The sequence below is a fragment of the Phocoena sinus genome, chromosome 6, assembly GCF_008692025.1.
Source record: "Phocoena sinus isolate mPhoSin1 chromosome 6, mPhoSin1.pri, whole genome shotgun sequence".
Lineage (NCBI taxonomy): Eukaryota > Metazoa > Chordata > Mammalia > Artiodactyla > Phocoenidae > Phocoena > Phocoena sinus.
Genome location: NC_045768.1, coordinates 17905824 through 17922680, shown reverse-complemented (window position 1 = coordinate 17922680; position 16857 = coordinate 17905824). Strand labels below are relative to the sequence as shown.

General features: G+C 47.2%; 1 protein-coding gene across 1 annotated transcript in view; it reads left to right on the top strand.

Annotated features, from left to right (window-relative positions):
• Positions 1-15833, top strand: part of PAPPA (pappalysin 1) — a 257383-nt gene extending 241550 nt beyond the window's left edge. The window contains exon 22 of the mRNA XM_032634984.1: positions 10442-15833. Coding sequence (XP_032490875.1) covers positions 10442-10549 — 108 coding nt within the window. The 3' untranslated portion in view covers positions 10550-15833. The remainder of the gene's footprint in view (positions 1-10441) is intronic.
• The last annotated feature ends 1024 nt before the right edge of the window (positions 15834-16857 follow it).

Genomic DNA, 16857 nt, shown 5'->3' with positions numbered 1-16857 from the left:
TGTCTTTTTGGAGGTCTGAGGTCTTCCGTCAATGTTTGGTAGCTGTTCTGTGAGAACTGTTCTACTTGTAGATGTATTCTTTAATGTTTGTTTCGTGGGAGAAGGCGAGCTCCACGTCCTACTCCTCCACCGTCTCCATCCCCCCCTCCAGGTGTGAGCATTTTTAAGGCCCCTGATACCTGTTACCAAGCGAATACAGTGTGTCTCTTTCACTCCCTTGGAGTCACAGCCATTTTAACAGTGAACAACGAGGTTTGTGTTTTAGAAAGTTTGTGTAGAATTACAAAATGTTATTCACCTGACACCATCAGCTGGAGAAAGAGCAGCTCCAATTAAAATAATTTTCCTACCAACTATAACTTACATACTAAAACATTAAAAAATAAAACTAATTTTAGTGGGAAACTTCCTTAAGTGGCTTGTTATTTCTAGGGAGTACGTGGTAGGGACACGAAGTCATGATTGAGGTTCAGGTGCAGAGTCCAAATTATTACAGTCATTTGAATAGATGCATATAGATATATATCTCAAATGGCCATTTGGACTCTATATTTCTATACTGGGTTCAGCTGCAGCAATTTCAGGCTCCAGGGCCCTGAGATGAGTGCTGTCTCTTTACTAAGGGACCCAGAGTTAGTTAGCTTTTTGCTGGCTCTGAACATGCTCCCTAGTCTTTCCCCCCCTCCCCCTTTTCTTTTCTACTCACATTATAAATGCAATTTTGGATTTTTGCGTTAAAAGATTACCTTCTCCCACTTTAAATTGTTGCTTCTTCCTGTCGGCCTAGGCCTCAGAGTGCAGGTGACCAGGCTCCCTCCGTGAAAGGAGACGTGTGTTCATGGAGTATCTCTATGGGCTGAGCACTGGACCAGGTTGTGTGCACATGGTAGAGTCCAGACAGACAGCATACCTACCCTTGTACAGCTCGCAGTATGTTTTGGGAGCCAGATTTTCAGCAGTGAGGTATACAGCTATGTACTTGATTACCTTTGCAGAAGGGACAATGAAGGAAAGGTGTGGGATCTTTTGGAGAACAGTGTGACGGTCAGAGAAAGCTCCCCTGAGGAAGAGACATTCACACTGAGTCCTAAAGAATGAGTAGGAACTTTCCTGGTGAAGGTGAGTAGTGGTTAGGGGCAGAGTGGAGACAGCTGTTGGAACTATGTGTGACCTGTGTATTAGAGAGCCGGATGACCTCTCTCATGGTGCACGTGGCTTTGTCACAGTTATTTGTTGTTCAGAAGTGTTTGTTTGGAACTTTCTTCAGATTCAAGACTCCTGGAAATCTGACTTCTGGAGAAGAAAGGTGATTTGAATTAAAGTCATATTCCTACAATTTAAATTTCCCAACCTAACTTCTACGTAAACTCCAACTTCTTGGAACCTTTCTACTCTCTCATCCACAACCAACTATCCTTGCAGTGAGCTGCTGTACAGAGGTAGATAGTTGATAATAAGACGGAACACCCCTGAGTGAGTGGCCGCACATCAGACACTGCCAGACGCTCATCCTCTGTTATCTTCCTAATGCTCATGTCAACCCCAGCCCCATTGCACAGGGGAGCCAGTTTGGGTTCAGACTACTTACAAGACTTGTTTGCAAATGCCAAGGCCCAAATTCGAACCCAGTTCTATCTGACTCACAAGCCCAGCTCTCTCTTTCTCCTGCGTGGGGCTGAGTCTCTCTCAGAAGAGGAAAGCAGGTGGGGACAGAGCCTTGTCCTCAGTGCACCTGGGCATGACCCTGCCCGTTCCAGTTGGAGACATTTCACTCTGGACCCAGACAGCCAGGGAACCCTGGGTATAGGACCCCCTCCCCTTGAGAAGGAGAAAGCAGCTTTTCTCGGGAGCAGCGACAGGGTGGGAAATAGCTGAGGCTCCCAGCCTTAGAACCAATCAATCCTGACTACCCAGACAGGAGTTTCCCCTGAACGCAACAAAGTCCTGGTTTCTGTCTCCCGCTTCCACAGCAGGAAGCTCTCAGGGCAGGAGAGGGGCCAGAGACAGGCTTCCTTCCTCTCCTCCCCCTGTCCTTCACCTGCTAGCCTGTTTAATTTCCACCTGTACCCTTGGCCCCAGTTCCATGTTGTGGGAAGCCCCCTGCCCGGAAACTCTGAGCCTGGTGCTCAGCGTCTCACTGGCAGCGCACAGACTGACTCCATGCACCTTCCCAAGTGACAGTAATTGAGCACTTACTTACCATGTGCTTGGCCATGGGTTAGAATCTCTGTGCGTGTTACTCCATTTAGACTCCAGAACCATCCAACAAAGTACACATTTGAGACTCAGGTGGAGTCACTTGTACAGGTGGCTGATCTCTGTGTAGGATTTAGGATTTCCTGACTCCAAGCAAATAATAGTAGTTACTGTTTTTCGAGAGCTCACTGTTTACCACGCATAGTGTCCCCTGTTCTTACATGCGTCACGTCATTTCATCACTACAGTAGCCCTGTTGTAGGTGTGGTCTCTTTTATCTTCACCTTATAGATGATGCAGCTGAGGCTTAGAAGGGTTGAGGCCACACAGCCAGTAAGTGGTCGAGCTGAGACACAAAGCTCGGGACTCTGCACCACACAGCACCTGCCTCTAACCGCCGTTCTGAGCATCTAGTTACAGTGGGCTTGCACCGTGCCCTTCCTTCAGTGGGTGGGCCTCTTGCTTTCCTGGTCCTCCTGGCCTGGGTCCTAGGTATGAACTGCAGCCCCAGAGCTAAGCACTTTCTCCTGGACTGCCTTCCTGCCTCCTCTCCCCCTAAACCTCTCCCCAGTCCCCAGAGCTGGGGCCTCCGCCCGGTCACTTGGGCCAGAATGATGTCTGTCTGCTCTCTCCAGCCTTCCTCCCCTTGTTTGTCTGTATAGACACCAGCTGTTCCCCACGTTTGCCTTGTGGGGTGACCTGGGCCCCGCTGGCCGACAAGAGCAAGACAGTGCAGGAAACTCCATCCGACAGGGGTGACCAGCTTCCTGCCCAGACACCTGTGTGCAGCTCAAGGCAGGCAGGAAGGGGAAGGGGAGGGACTCAGCTGCTCACATGCCAGCTTATTATTTTCCTGTTGGAGCCCTGAGTCTAGAATACAGAGCAGATTTCCAGAACGGTTGCTTCAACAGTTTCCCCTTGTAACAATAACAAAAACATATTCATTTCTAATTGAAATCATTCTAAGTAAGCATGTGTTGGGGGGGTGTAAGGGAGGAAGGAGAGACAACCTTAAAATATTGGACATACCAGGGCTTTCTAAGGCGTGGTGGCCTGGAACGCTGGCTACGGTCATGTCTCGGGCGGCTGCTAAGAGACTGATTCTGGAAGATGTCTGGGGAGTCGGGATGTAGTCCCAGTTCGACAACTTAGCTCTGAGGCCTTGGGCAGGCCAGGTTCATTAGGTTTTTCTCTCTTGATGTTTGGATTAGATTCATGTCTAAGGACCCTCCACAGGGCTTCCTGAGTGAGGTGGTGAGTGAACAGGAGCTTGAGGGCTGATCAGGGCTGGGCTCAGGGCAGAACGAAAGAAATAAGCCCAGGAGCATGTTTCAGCACAGGACGGCGCACCCAACTGATGACATCAAATGCAGTGTTGCCACACGCCTTCGCTAATCTAAGTGAAAACCTATTTTCTTGAGAAAGGGCATGGAACCCAAACGTAGTCCATTGGTCCAAGGAGGCTAGCGATTCTATAAGATATGGGAAGATAACCAAAAGCATGAGATGGAAAGCAGCCGTCTTAGCAGAGCTGATAAAGGGTTGGAGGTTGAGTTGCAGAGTTGGGGATATACATCAACAGGTCTAACATCTCAGCTTAGCAGCCAGAATGGTCATCAGAAAAGAAGTCAGGCGGCCTCACACCTCTATGCACAGCCCTTCCGTGTCCCTCCGTTTTACCAGAGTGAAAACCAGTCCTCCTGATGGCCTGCGTGCTCTGCCCATCCCCAGACCTCTCTGCCCTCACCCCCCCACCATGGGTGGCTTGCCCCACTTCACCCCAGCCCTCTGGACTCCTTGCCATCCCACACACAGGCCAGGCATCCTCCTACCTTCCAGTCTTCACCATTAGCTGTTCTTTTGGCCAAGAACATTCTTCTCCATTCATCCTCATGACTCACTCCAAGTCTTTGCCCAAGTGTTGTGTTCGCAATGTGCCCCACCCTGACCACCCACCTTACATCACCTCTGGCACTCCCACACCTGTTTACCTTGGCTTCCATGCTTGCTTCCTTCCGTAACACATCGCTCTGGCACATACTGTAAAATGTATTTATTATTTATCGTCTGGCAATCTCTATACCTCTTGGCTGCTGGCATGAAAATCTCATGAGAGCAAGAAGGTGCATTTATTTTGATCACTGTTATATCCCAAGTTCTGGTGCACCCCACTGCTGAGAACCTGCTGTGTGATAGACACCGTGCTAGGCCACGAGCGAGATGGACCTGAGCCTATCCATGCTGTGTTCGTATCTTGGGGACCAGTGGCCAGGCCTTAAGAGCACAGTAAATGCTAATGGAGACACAGCAATTGAGGAGCGTCAGTGTAGCTTCCTAGAGAAAGGCAACATCAGGTGAGACATGGAAGGTGCCGTAGGTCTTACTCAGGTAAAAGAAGGAGGAGGAGGGCCAGAGATAAAGATGAGAGAGATGAGTATTTCTGGTAGAGGGCAGGGTCTGTGAAAAGCCCAGAACAAGGGAACACATTAAGGAAACCCTAATCCCTGAATATGGCTAGAGCACAGTGCAAGAGGGGAACGGGTGAGAGGCGAGACTAGGGGCACGAGCAAGGCTTTTATAAACCATGCTGTGGAATTGGAACTGTATCCAGGGAGCAGTGACTTTTAAGCACTGAACCAGCCTAGAGGATCCTAAAAGGCTTCCTGGAAGAGGGGACGGATGTGCTCAACTTGTAAGATTAGTAAGCGATAACAGGCAAATGACTAAGCAAAGTAGACTAATTTCCTTGTCCAAAATTCACTGCTTTCTGGAGTATTATGATTTCCCCCGTTTGGGGTGTAGCTTTGACTTTTTCCTGTGGGTGAATTAAACACTCATTTCAACTTGATCCTATGAAAGGAATCAGGCCTTTCTATCCCCCCAAATTATTATCCATTGTCAATGCCATCACCACTGTCACCATCACCAGCATTATTTACTGAGCACATACTATACACCATGCACTGTGCAAGTGCTTTTACTTGAATTTTATACTTTATCCAAAATACTTCTCCGTGGCAGGACTGTTATTTCCCCCATTTTATAGACAAACTGAAGTCCCTCCCGCCCCCGCTTCCCCTCCGGCCAAAAGAAGTAACTTGCCTACTAGCATACGCTACTACATGACTAACAGTGCAAGGAATCAAAGCCAAGTCTCCTTCTCATCTAGCCTGGTGTGTTCCTCCACTTTACCCATGCTTTTTCTCCATTCTCTCCTCCACTTATCCACGTTTAAACAAGCTTCTGTGTTCATTGACTGCTGCATGCCCCGTGCCAGACACAGATCTACCCTTCCCCAAAGGAGCTTGCAGGGGAGCCCTCCTCAGCATCAGGCCTTGGTCTACTTGATGTCATCAAGTCTTTCCACCAACACTGTGAAGCCCCCCAGACTCACTGTGGTAAAGTGACTCACCCAGGACCCCACGGTGGGTGGGTGGACAGCCAGGTTTTCTGACCGTCAGTGCAGGATGCCTCCTGCTGCCCTACACTGCACAGTCTCTGCCTGTGACCTCCCTGTTGAGTCTGATTCAGAATTCAGCCTCAGACAGACCTTCAGCCAGGGCCCTGTGGCGTTTGCCAGGCCGCATTCCTGAGCCGCTCACACACGCGGGTGGAGGTGTTATCCTGGGCAGCTCACCCACTGGGAGAAACCCCTGTGCTGAGCACCATCTCCAGCCTAGAGGAAAAAGAGAGAATCCTGGCCTTTAGTCACCGACCTGGGCTTGTTGACAGAATCCCAGAGTGGGTGGCCAAGCCGTTTATGGGACAGCCTGGCCACATGGTGCTGGGAATCCCAGATGTAAACTGGCCACCGTGGCACTGGTGCCGTGGGTGGTAGGTTTTCTTGGGAGGCCGTCTGGGGGATAAGGTGGGGAAGCTGCTTGGGGAATCAGGGCATCTGGGAATCGGGCTGAGAGCCAGCTTTATCGGGATGGGACTCTTCTCTCCATATCAGTTTCTCCCTCTGTGAAAAGGGGACCCTGACTCCCATTCTACCTGCCCCGTGGGGGTGGTGCCGAGGGGCAGTTACAAATGGGTGCAGATCCCAAGCCCCCTGCCAAACCAGTGACTCACCGCTTTGCATCTTCGTTTCCTCTAAGACGTAAAACGAGGATAGTAAGAATAGCTGCCTTATTAGTGTTGCTGGGAAGAGTGAGTAACTGGGTGCCAGGCACAAAATAAGGGACGAAAGGCCAGTGGCTGTGAAACAGACCACGCGGCAGTCAGCCGGGTCGGGGTGTGAAGAGGTGCCTTCCCCTTACTCTCACTTGCTGACAAGCTCTCAGTGTTTGCAGCGGGGGAGGGTGGGGGGTGGTTAGAATCCTGCAGCATCTACTAAGTGAGGCCCAGGGCAAGTTTGTTTCTTTTTAAACATGCTGAAGCCTCTATTTTCCCATCTGTAAGCCTTCCGAGGTTGTGTGGAACCCATGAGCTAGCACGTGGGAATCACCCAACACGCAGACAGCCTCCGGAGGGGCCCGTGTGTATGTGTGTGTACAGTGGTGTTCACAGCCTCGAACCTGGACAGACAGGCTTCCCTGTCTCTTCCAGGTCAGACCTGGGAACACCTGGGGGAGTGGGCAGGGCTGGCGATATCCACCCTCTCTTCCCCATTGTAGGCCCTCGATCAGTGAAGTCACCTGGGAGGAGAGGAGCCCCCCACCCCCACCCCGCCACCCCCAGGCAGGCCCTGAACAGGCAGTTCACTGAGAGGCTAGAGGAAGGGCAAGGTACCGGTGCGGGTCCTCTGCACGGGGACCTCCATGAGCTGGTCTGGAGGCAGCATTGCTTCACTGGCTTCTCACCAGAACGCTTGTCTCACAGAGGGGAGTCCAAGTCTGCAGGTGCCAAGGACCTGCCGAAAGCCGTGCAGTGCTGCCTTCCAGGCCCCTAGCGAGGGCTCAGTAGACGCAGCTGCGTTTACAAGCGTGTGGGGGGCCACAAGGAGAACCTGGATCTTTCTTTTCCCTGAGACCAAACCTTCTAGACTTCGTTGTGTTCTGACTGAAATTCCTTCTCTTAGGTTCCAGACCCATTTCTTTAGGGAAACGCTGAAACTCCCTGGGCTGGCCCAGGGAGGAAAGCAAATGGTCACACTATGCTCTCACAGCCAGACTGGCCAGACGGGCCTGAGAAGCTAACGGGTGCAGGGCCCTGCCAGCCGGTAGCTTTGGAGAAGCCAGTGGAACTGCAGATGGCAGAAAGGGGAACGTGCAAGACACAAAGCGGTGGAGAAAGTCTGCATTTCTCCATCTCCAATGCCCAGGGCATTGCCTTCTGCCTTTCTCAGACTGTGAAGGATTTTCAGACAGAAGGGAAGGTAGAGCTCATTAAAATCAACTCTCAATGTACAGATCGACAGGGAACCTGAAGCCCAGAGAAGGGAGGTAACTTGTACAAAGTCACACAGCACATGAGTGCAAGAACAGAGGCCCCGTGACTTGTATTTTTCCCGCGTATATTTGTGCGTTCATATGTCGCTCCATCCGTGGGTCCACTGAATGCCTGCCATGTGGTAGATAGAGACTCAGTTCAACAACAGACAGACATGGTCCCTGCCCGGACTGCCCTGGCACACAAGCGCAGAAGTGATTCCGCACAAGAATGGTGTAAGGAGAGGAGGCTGGGATATGGGATGAACATGATGGTGCCGTCTCTGGCCAGACTAATGAGGGAGGAGGTGGTGCTTGAGATACTACCTGGCACAGGAAGAGGAGCTGGCCAGGAAAAGGGAGGAGCAGGAATGGCTGAAAAAGCAGGAAAACACCAGTAAATAAAGCCACCGAGAGTGAGGGGACCAAGGGAACCAGGTGAGGTCTGAGAAGTGTGTGGAGACCACGCAAGGCCTTGAACTCTTGCTAAGGACTTTGTGTCTTATTCCGAGAGAGAGAATCTGTTGCATATTTGCCTGTGTGAGGCGCAGCGGGAAGCATGAGACGTAGACCAGATGTGAAGCCGTCCCTAACGAATCGAGGAGCCCAGTGGGAAAGAGTTAGTTGCAGAGAAAACTAACTGTGCAGAAGACATGAGCGGTAACTGGGTCATCTTAATGTTAGCATGGGCAGGAGGATGGGTTTTTGCCTCTTTCATCCTTGCTCACAACCATATGAAGTACCTTTTTTTAAAAAATCATTTAAAAAACGATCTACCTTTTGTAGACGCAGAAGCTCAGGGTGATGGCGGTGAAGGGGTTTTTCCCAAAGTTGTTCAGCGAGTATGACGCAAACGAGGATGCTAATCCAGGCCTCTCGGCTCACATGGTGGTGGTCTCCCCACTGGACCTCAGCTGTGAGATTTGGACGTGGCTCTGCCCTCAGTTTCCCCACACGGACTAGAGGGTTTTCTCTAAGGTCTCTTCCAATTCTAACATGCTCTGCTCGTCTTAGAGGTGAAGAAGTTGCAGAGGAATGCTCTAGATGAGACGGTACCACCTCTGCCTAGGCATGGAGGCTAGGAAGTGTCCTGAACAGGGCACAGTGAGCGGTTGTAAGCAGCAAGGCAGGCTCTGCATGGAAGCAGCTCCGGGGATACTCACCATGGCATCACGCACCTGTGAGCTTAAACTGAAAAGAGAAACAAGTGCACTAGCCTGAGCAGTGAGAGAGTCAGAGAGAGATGGAGAGGCGAACAGGCCTGCATTCGTATTCTGTGGCTTAGGCCCCGGGGAAACGAGAATGAACACGGCTGACACAGTCCCCGTCCCGCTAAGCGAGACGGCATGCGGCACGCACTGCCTGCTAGGGGTTTCCCATTGGTTAGTTCATTACCCCTCGTCACCACCTCTGGAGGTGTGTGCTTTCATCACTCCCATTTCATGACGGAGTTACCTGAGGCTCAGAGAAATTGTCACGTGCTCAAGGCCACACCTCAGTTAGGTGAGAGAGCTGGGGCTTATGCTTCAATCTTCCTGTTCATTTCTACATTTTAAATTGTTGAAAAGTTGCAGGGTGGAGAGAGGTTGGGAGGGGGAGAGGGAGGGTGGGCACAGGGGCAGAGAGAAAAAGAATTACAGAGAATGAGCCCACAGGCTAGAGAGACAAAGATGCTCTCCAGGCCTGTGTGAGCACTCGAGACCCTTCCCCGGGCAGGAGGCAAATGAGGTCATTAAATCCGTCTGTGCAGATGGGGGACCCTCTGGGGGATGTTATATGCAAATGTCATGATGCAATGAGGGGAAATCCGCTCGCGTCAGCCCAGGCTGGGGCTCAGGCAGGGACAGCACTGTGCTCTTTGGAAAGACAGATCCTCCGCTGTGTGGGGAGGACATTCGCTCTACTGGGCTCTTTCTCACGGTTTCTAGAAAGGACAGCCAGCCCAAGGTCACACCGCGTGTGAAGGGATGGACTCGGAACTGAAACGTGGGCCTCTCACTTTCTCTTTTTAAATTTCTTTTAATTTTTTTCTAACCTTCATAATATATACATATATCGAATTGTCATGTTGTATGCCTCTCGCTTTTTCCCATGCTGAAATCCGCTCCCGAGATCCTTCAACCAAATTTTCTGCAAAAGTCTCTCTGTGAAATGTTCCCCACCAGGATTTAAGCCCCCTAGAAGGTGGTCTGAGCTTGCTGACAAATGCTTTTGTTGTTTTCATCATTGCCTCTCAAAATCAAAATTACCGATATATGCAGAGAGTTATGTTTTCTTAAAAGACCTTGTCACATCCTTTAGATCACTTGATCACCACAACAGCCCTATAAGTTAGATATTCCACTGTACAAGTCTATTAACCAACTCTGGTGTAGTACATTGCAATTTTTCACCCATGATTTCATTCGGCCCTCAGAGTCCACAGTGCAAGGTCTGTCTTATTCTACTGATTCCACAGCTAGGAACCTGGGGCTCTGGGGGAGGTTGCTTTTTCTACTTTAAATACTAGATTTTTCACTTATTACTTTGGGCAAATGCCTGCCCCTTTCTCCGCCTCAGTTTCTCCCATAAAAGGGTGATTGTTTTAGTGTCTATCTTACAGAGTTGTCAAAGGATTCAGTGTTTCCCTGTTCGGAAAGCATTTAGCACTTTGCCTGACCTGTAATAAATGCCCCTGAAAATGGGAAGTGCTATGAGAATGACCATGGTGACCTTGATAAAAGTGATCACAGGGCTAGTAAGAAGCAGAGTCATGTCTTGAATCTGCTGCTCCCCAAATCCAGTGATCTGCCCTGTGCCCTGTGCCGCCTCTCTGGAATTTGCTGCTCCGGCCTCAACCACCTGGCTCACTTCTTCTATCTTTCTCTCTGCAGGTCACCCCCTTCCCTATGTCTTGTGACCTACAGGGTGACTGTGCTTGTCGGGACCCCCAGGCCCAAGAACACAGCCGGAAAGACCTCCGAGGATACAGCCATGGCTAAGGAAGGACAAGGAGTTGTCAAAGAATTCCCAATGCCAGGACCCGCATCCCTTTGGTATTGATTTCACAGTCAGCTGCTCAACGGAATGGCCTCTCCACACCAGGGATCCTTAGCACCCAACCGGTCTGCCTTTAATTTCACCCAGGAAGGACTCGTAGTGGGGGCACGTGAACCAAGTCTCGCCATGCTGAATGATGGAATGGAATCCCATCCCAAAGTCTTAGACGGATTGCATATACGGCGTGCAGTCCCTGAGCCTCCTAAAATTCTAACCGTTTGTCACACGACCACAGCAAGAAACATGTATGTAGGAGTTACGTATCTAGGAGTGCGCCCACCTGCGGTTAGTAGGTGTGCCTGCGTACGCACCCGCGCGGACACCCGCGTGAGGGCAGCTTTAGAGACTGAGCAGAGAGAGACCGGGCCAGACTCAGTCTTTCCTCTCCCAGGCTCCTAGCCGACACTGTCCTTGGGAGAAAGAGAGTTACAGAAACTGCCAAGACCAAGTGTTGAAATGCTAAGATAGCTCACAGCCTGTGGCTTACAGTATGGAAGGTGTGCACAAGGGTGCAGTCCTTCGGGATTGGACGTGAAACGGTCTCTGATCACCTACCTTCTAGGGAAGTAGGACCCAGGAAGAGGTAAAGAATCCAAGGTATGCAAAGCCCCCAAATTCTTCCGCTGCCATGGGGGATTTTACCCCAACTCCAGGGTTCGAGGCCAAGCTGGAAATGGCTTAGGATTGCAATGTCAAGGTATTATAACAGCCCCCTGCTTGAGGCTTGAGGCCATAATATCCCTCCCATTCCCCAAATCTTGCCTTGGGACCACATTTGCTGCTACTTTTCCGGCTGCTCTATCCTATACATTGAGTACCCCAAGATGGTAGGACTAGGTTAGGAAAAACCCCACACAACCAAACAGTCTGCCTTAAAAGTGACCCACATTTTTCCACAGCTCCTCACCTCTTAGCCCTTCTGCAAGAGAAGACCCCTCATAGGCCCACGTGGTGAGAAGTGAAGTCCCCCATGGGTGGGCTTCTCGTTCTGGAAGGGAACTGAGGGACTTAAGATGCTGGAACCCTCACTGAGAGTCCAGAATGTCTAAGCCAGTGTTCGCTCTTAGAACCAAGTGGAACAGTGTTAAATTTCTATGATGTTGGAGCCCTCCAGAGGCTGCTGGAATTTTAGGGACTCTTGAGTGATCATCCTTATCCAAGCCTTCCTGCCCCTCCAGGCTAGAGCAGGCTTTGGGTCTGAGGACCTCACTGCTGCCCCGAGTAGCTAGAGTCCTGGGACAGACAACCGTCTTGGATGGGATCTGTCTGGACTGTGTTCCAGAGGGGCTGTCAGACGGAAGCCAGAGTTCACAGCCTCGGTCCCCAACACCCCAGCACGGCCATCGTGCTTTCCACAGTCTTCCAGCTCCCGGTACCCCAGCCACACCCGTGGTGGGGCAGCCCTTCCCTCTCTCCTGTGCTCAGCCTCCAAAAGTTAAGAGGAAATTAGCCAAACGCGCATAAAAGCCTCCACCTCTTTGGGGTCCTCTTTGCCTCTGTTCAGCCAGTTACCTGTCCACTCCTTTTGAATGAATATGGGAAGAGATGAATCCAGAATGAGGTGGAGAGAATGCTTAAGTTTGACGTGATTTTTGAAACTGAGAAAGTGAGGTGATGGGAGTGTCTAAACTAGATACATCGCGTAAAGATTGCTACAGATCATCTCAAGTCTAGTGAACCAACAAAAACAAAGTTTAGCATAGAAATGGAAAATACTAGGCACGTGGGCTGACCCTCCTCATTCCTGCATCTGACGCAGGCGTTGTTAATCAGCTATAGCCCTTTTTCCAGGGACCAAAAATAACTTAGAAACCTTCTTACTGTATCACTCCCAACAGCAATTACCTACTGATCAAGAACACTTGAGAAGATATCTGTTGGCCATCTGTGGTCTGTTACATTAAGAAATATATCAAGGTGCTTTTTGCACAGGTGCCCACAAATAAGGATGCAGTGCTTAGGTAGTTTTGTGTGGCTTGTACCATATTACAAACTCTGAGATTGAGTTCTAGGCTCTCCACTGTTAAGGCCTGGCTCAAATCCTTTATATTTCCTCTTACAAACTTATATCTCATTTATATTCAGGGCATTTCTTTTCGTCTAATTACCAGGGCCAATCCTTGGCAAAATAATAATAATCATATAAGCATCGATCCCATTTTGTACCCCTCCCCAGTATCTTGGAACTCTTGCCAACTCTTAAAGCCGCTCTTTTACCCTAGCTGAGTTATCAACGTGGGTGGTGCTAGCTAGGAAGGAACAAGCTAAGAAAGATAACAGAGTCAGCCCTCCCAGTTGCTTTTTTTACATCAGTAAGTAGTGCAAAGCCTTGGAGACCCAAAGACAACATTACTAACGGTGGGGTGGCAGGAATCACAGAAGAACCTCACCAGCTTCCCTGAAATCGACTCTCATGCTCTTTCCTCCTTCACTTGCACACACACTTCAGCTGAGAAGAGTTTCCTGAAGGTTGACTTCTACCTTCAGATTCTTGGGTTGATCGAGCCCTTATGAGCAAAGAGCCTTCCAGTCTCCTCCTTGCCATCATTCAAACCTGTTACTCACAAATTCATATTTGCCAAGGATATTACGTGGGAGAGGCTGCTTGACTGACAGTCAGCCTTGGGCCCACATGCAAGGTGTCATTAATAGGCCCTTCTGAAACCTTAGTGGAGGACAGTCAGCTCTGTTCATGCAATGCACTGATTCTCGGTTTCATTTCCTTTCTGGGGATAAACTCAGTGTCTCATCCCCTGATCATCATCTCCAGTTTAGGACAGTGGAGTACTCACAAGGAGGCAGCTCTGAAACACTGTTGTCTGTCAGCAGCTCAGAGGTCCTAAAGCACTTGGAGGTTCTGAAGATGTATTAGCTTCTTCAGAACTTGGAAGTTCTGAAGAAGTATTAGCCTGTTAACAGCAAGAAAGAAAAAGATAAGGTGGACAGTTCTCCAAGCCTTCTCTTAGGAAGACTTTCCAAGCCGCAACCCTACTGGCTGCCAGAGGACTTGCATTACCCCCCAGATTCTGTGCCAACCACCTTTGAAGGGAAGACTGTCCTTGGGAAGTCCATTCTGGTGGCTGAATTGGGGTGTTATGAAAGGGAGAGATCAATGACTGTACATAGTAAGGCTCTGAAGATGGAGGGTATCAGCTGCTAGTCCTGGCTTCAGCATGTTGAGTCACTGCCTAGACAGTTCTCTTGGTCTTCTTCCCACCTTGGCCAATGCTTCAATGCTATTTGTTGAAAATAATTCTTTGAGACAGATTTCGGCTACCTCCCTTCCAGGTTTGATTTAACTTGGTTCTAACTGTTAATTTGTTATAGGTCTTACCTGTGTTAAGGAAGGAAAGAAAGGAAGAAAGAGAAATAGAGAAAGGAAGGAAGGAAACCATAAATTCAAGTGAACAGTTTGGTTTTTTTTTTTTTTTTCTGGAACTACTTCAAGTGGGAAAATAAAAAGAAGAAATTGATGGTGACAGGGCTGTACAGATAGAGATTAATAGAAGATAAGGAGATTAAAAGTAAATAAAATGCATGATTAAAAATAAGAATTAAAAAAAAAAACACTATTTTTGTGCTTTCTGAAGGACATTGTTTACTCTACAGACTCAGTAGGTAGACACAAGCATAAAGGTTTCCCTAGCAGGAGTAGAGTGGGATTTTATATTGCTGTCTGTTTTTTTCTGTACATTGTGGTAGGTCCAGGAAATAAGGCATCTTTCCCCTTAATATGTAGTTGTTGTTTGGTGGGGGGGGGGGGGGGGGGGGCATTTTGTCTATTTGTTTGGTGTCAATCAGTGATAGCAGGGAATGGGGAGGGCTTGAAACTGGTTTTTCCAAATATTAAGGGGACATATTGTGTCACACTTTTCACATTATAAAATGTTTGTATTTACCATTAGAGCACTGGGCTTTATAAAGTCTGCACTTAGAATCACACTGCACAGTCCACTTTCCTAAAAAGCTGCTACATGACCAGACAGGTAATTCCCATGGTTTTTGAGAAACAGAACAAACAAAGCAAACAACAAACATAAAACCAAAAAGCAAAGGAATAAAAGCCTGTTCTTGTAATTTGCTCAAGTTTCGCCAAATTCCTACCCGTTGTTCAATCTTTAAAAGAAATGTGTAATAGCCAAGAGAGGAATTGTGTCCCTAGAGTAAGAACACAGAATTCTTGACTCCAGGTAGCAGTTTGCTCAGTGATCTTGAACAAGTCATCATATTGCTTCTCCATTTGCCTCAGTTTCTCCAGCTGCAAAATGGGGATACTACTACTTACCTACCTCACAGTGGGAGGGCGGGGATTGTGAGGCCCTGAGGTTTTAAAGGGGCTGTGGCAATCTGTGAGAGCCAAGGCTTGACACAAAGTCTATGGGTTACTTTTCAAGAATGCACAGGCCCATTGGCCACTTAAGAAAGACAGGGAGTGCTCATTTGATATATCAAGGAATAAAGGTGGAGCTCCTAGATTAGAATCCACCTTAAGAGAGAGGCTTGCATTTGAGAATATTTCACTTGTAGAGAAATTGGACTTTCTCCCCCTTATTCTGGCCTTTACCGGTTCTATAATTTGATTTTAAAAAAAGCAAGAAAGAGAAAGAAAGAAAACAGTGACTTCCTACCGTGTAAAAGTCAGCTTACTGCTTGTTCAAGACTTCTGGGCCATTTCCAACTTTATAGAGGAAGGGAGTCCCTAAAATCACTTTTTCTTCTCAGACTTAAAATTCCACATCGAGTGTTCCATTAAAAAAAAGATACAGCATTCTGAGTGCAAAGTCGGGGCTTCTTAAACTCTACACCAGCAGTCATTGAGGAGAAGTTTGAACAATTATTGACTTGCTTCCTTGGGTCTCTATAATCAATAACCTGTCCGCAGATATCTATCTATATAAAGATATTATATATAAATATAAATTTACATATATATGCACATGTATATATAGTTGTACATATATGTGTGTATATATATACTTAAATGTAATATTTACAAAATAAAACTGTGATCTCGTCTAGAGAAAATGTATTCATATTACAAACTGCTCTTCCATATTTATGTATCATATTATACCTTTTTATTATTGTTATAATTATTATGGGTATTTCTAATTATTATGATGTTGAAATCTGTTTCACATCTTCTGGAAACTACCAAAAAATGACTTTCCATTGATGTGCTTAAAATCTGTTCTCAAGAGAATTCTACTGGCCTACTATAAAAAAGAAAAAAAAAAAGAAAAAAGAAAATCTAAGCACCAAAAACAAAACACAATTCCAATCCTTTTTCTGTACCTCACGCGCATAAATTTGCTGCTCCTTTTTTGGGTTTTATTTTTTCCTGTTTATGTGTTTTTATGGATCTAAGTTAAGTCTTTCAGCAATATATAAAAATGTAAATAGTAAACTTTATTTATTAAGAATGTCATCTTTTTTAATTTATATTTACACAATTGTTCATCTAATTTATTTTTTCTATACGGTTTTAAATACTCAGACATATTTTGCTGTTCATGATATTTTTATCCTGTTCTCATGGATTTGTTTTTCCATACTGTTTTCTCTGGTCTCAATTACAGGTTAGATCTCACAAACAAATAATGTCAAAGACAGAAATATTTTGCCACTGTTGATTACTATACCTTAAAGTTCTATATTATGAAAATATATAATAGCTTGTATGCTTCAAAAGTAGTGGTGTGGTTTTTGTCTCTTGTGGAAATCTAAAAGACTCTCACATATACACACTAACATGGAAGAGAATCCCAGCGCCTAGAATTAGAAGATCAATGGTAGCAGGAAGTTGAAACTAATATACACCCAATCTTCTACAGAAATAATTCCTGAAGGCATCTATCTACACTTTGCATGTGCAAAAGTTGAAAAACATTCTTACATGTTATAAGAAAGTTCAGTTTCCAGGGAGCTAAAACGAGTATCACTTCCAGTCATGTCTAATATTTTTGATGCTCTCTCCAATGATAAACGTCAGCATATTCATTATTTTCATTTATTTTCTTCGTACTATAATTGAACACTCAGTCATCCAGTTTATCAAGTGAACTGGCAGCTGAGACCAAAGTATTGCTGTTTTTGAGCTGCCCACTGGATCTCATTTTTCATGAGATCACTTAGTAGCTACGCAATCTTTGGAAAGCTATTTGATTGCTTTAAAATTTAGTTTTCTTATCTGTAAAATGGAAATAAAAGTACCCATCTTATGAAGTTGTTGTTGGAATGAACTAAGATA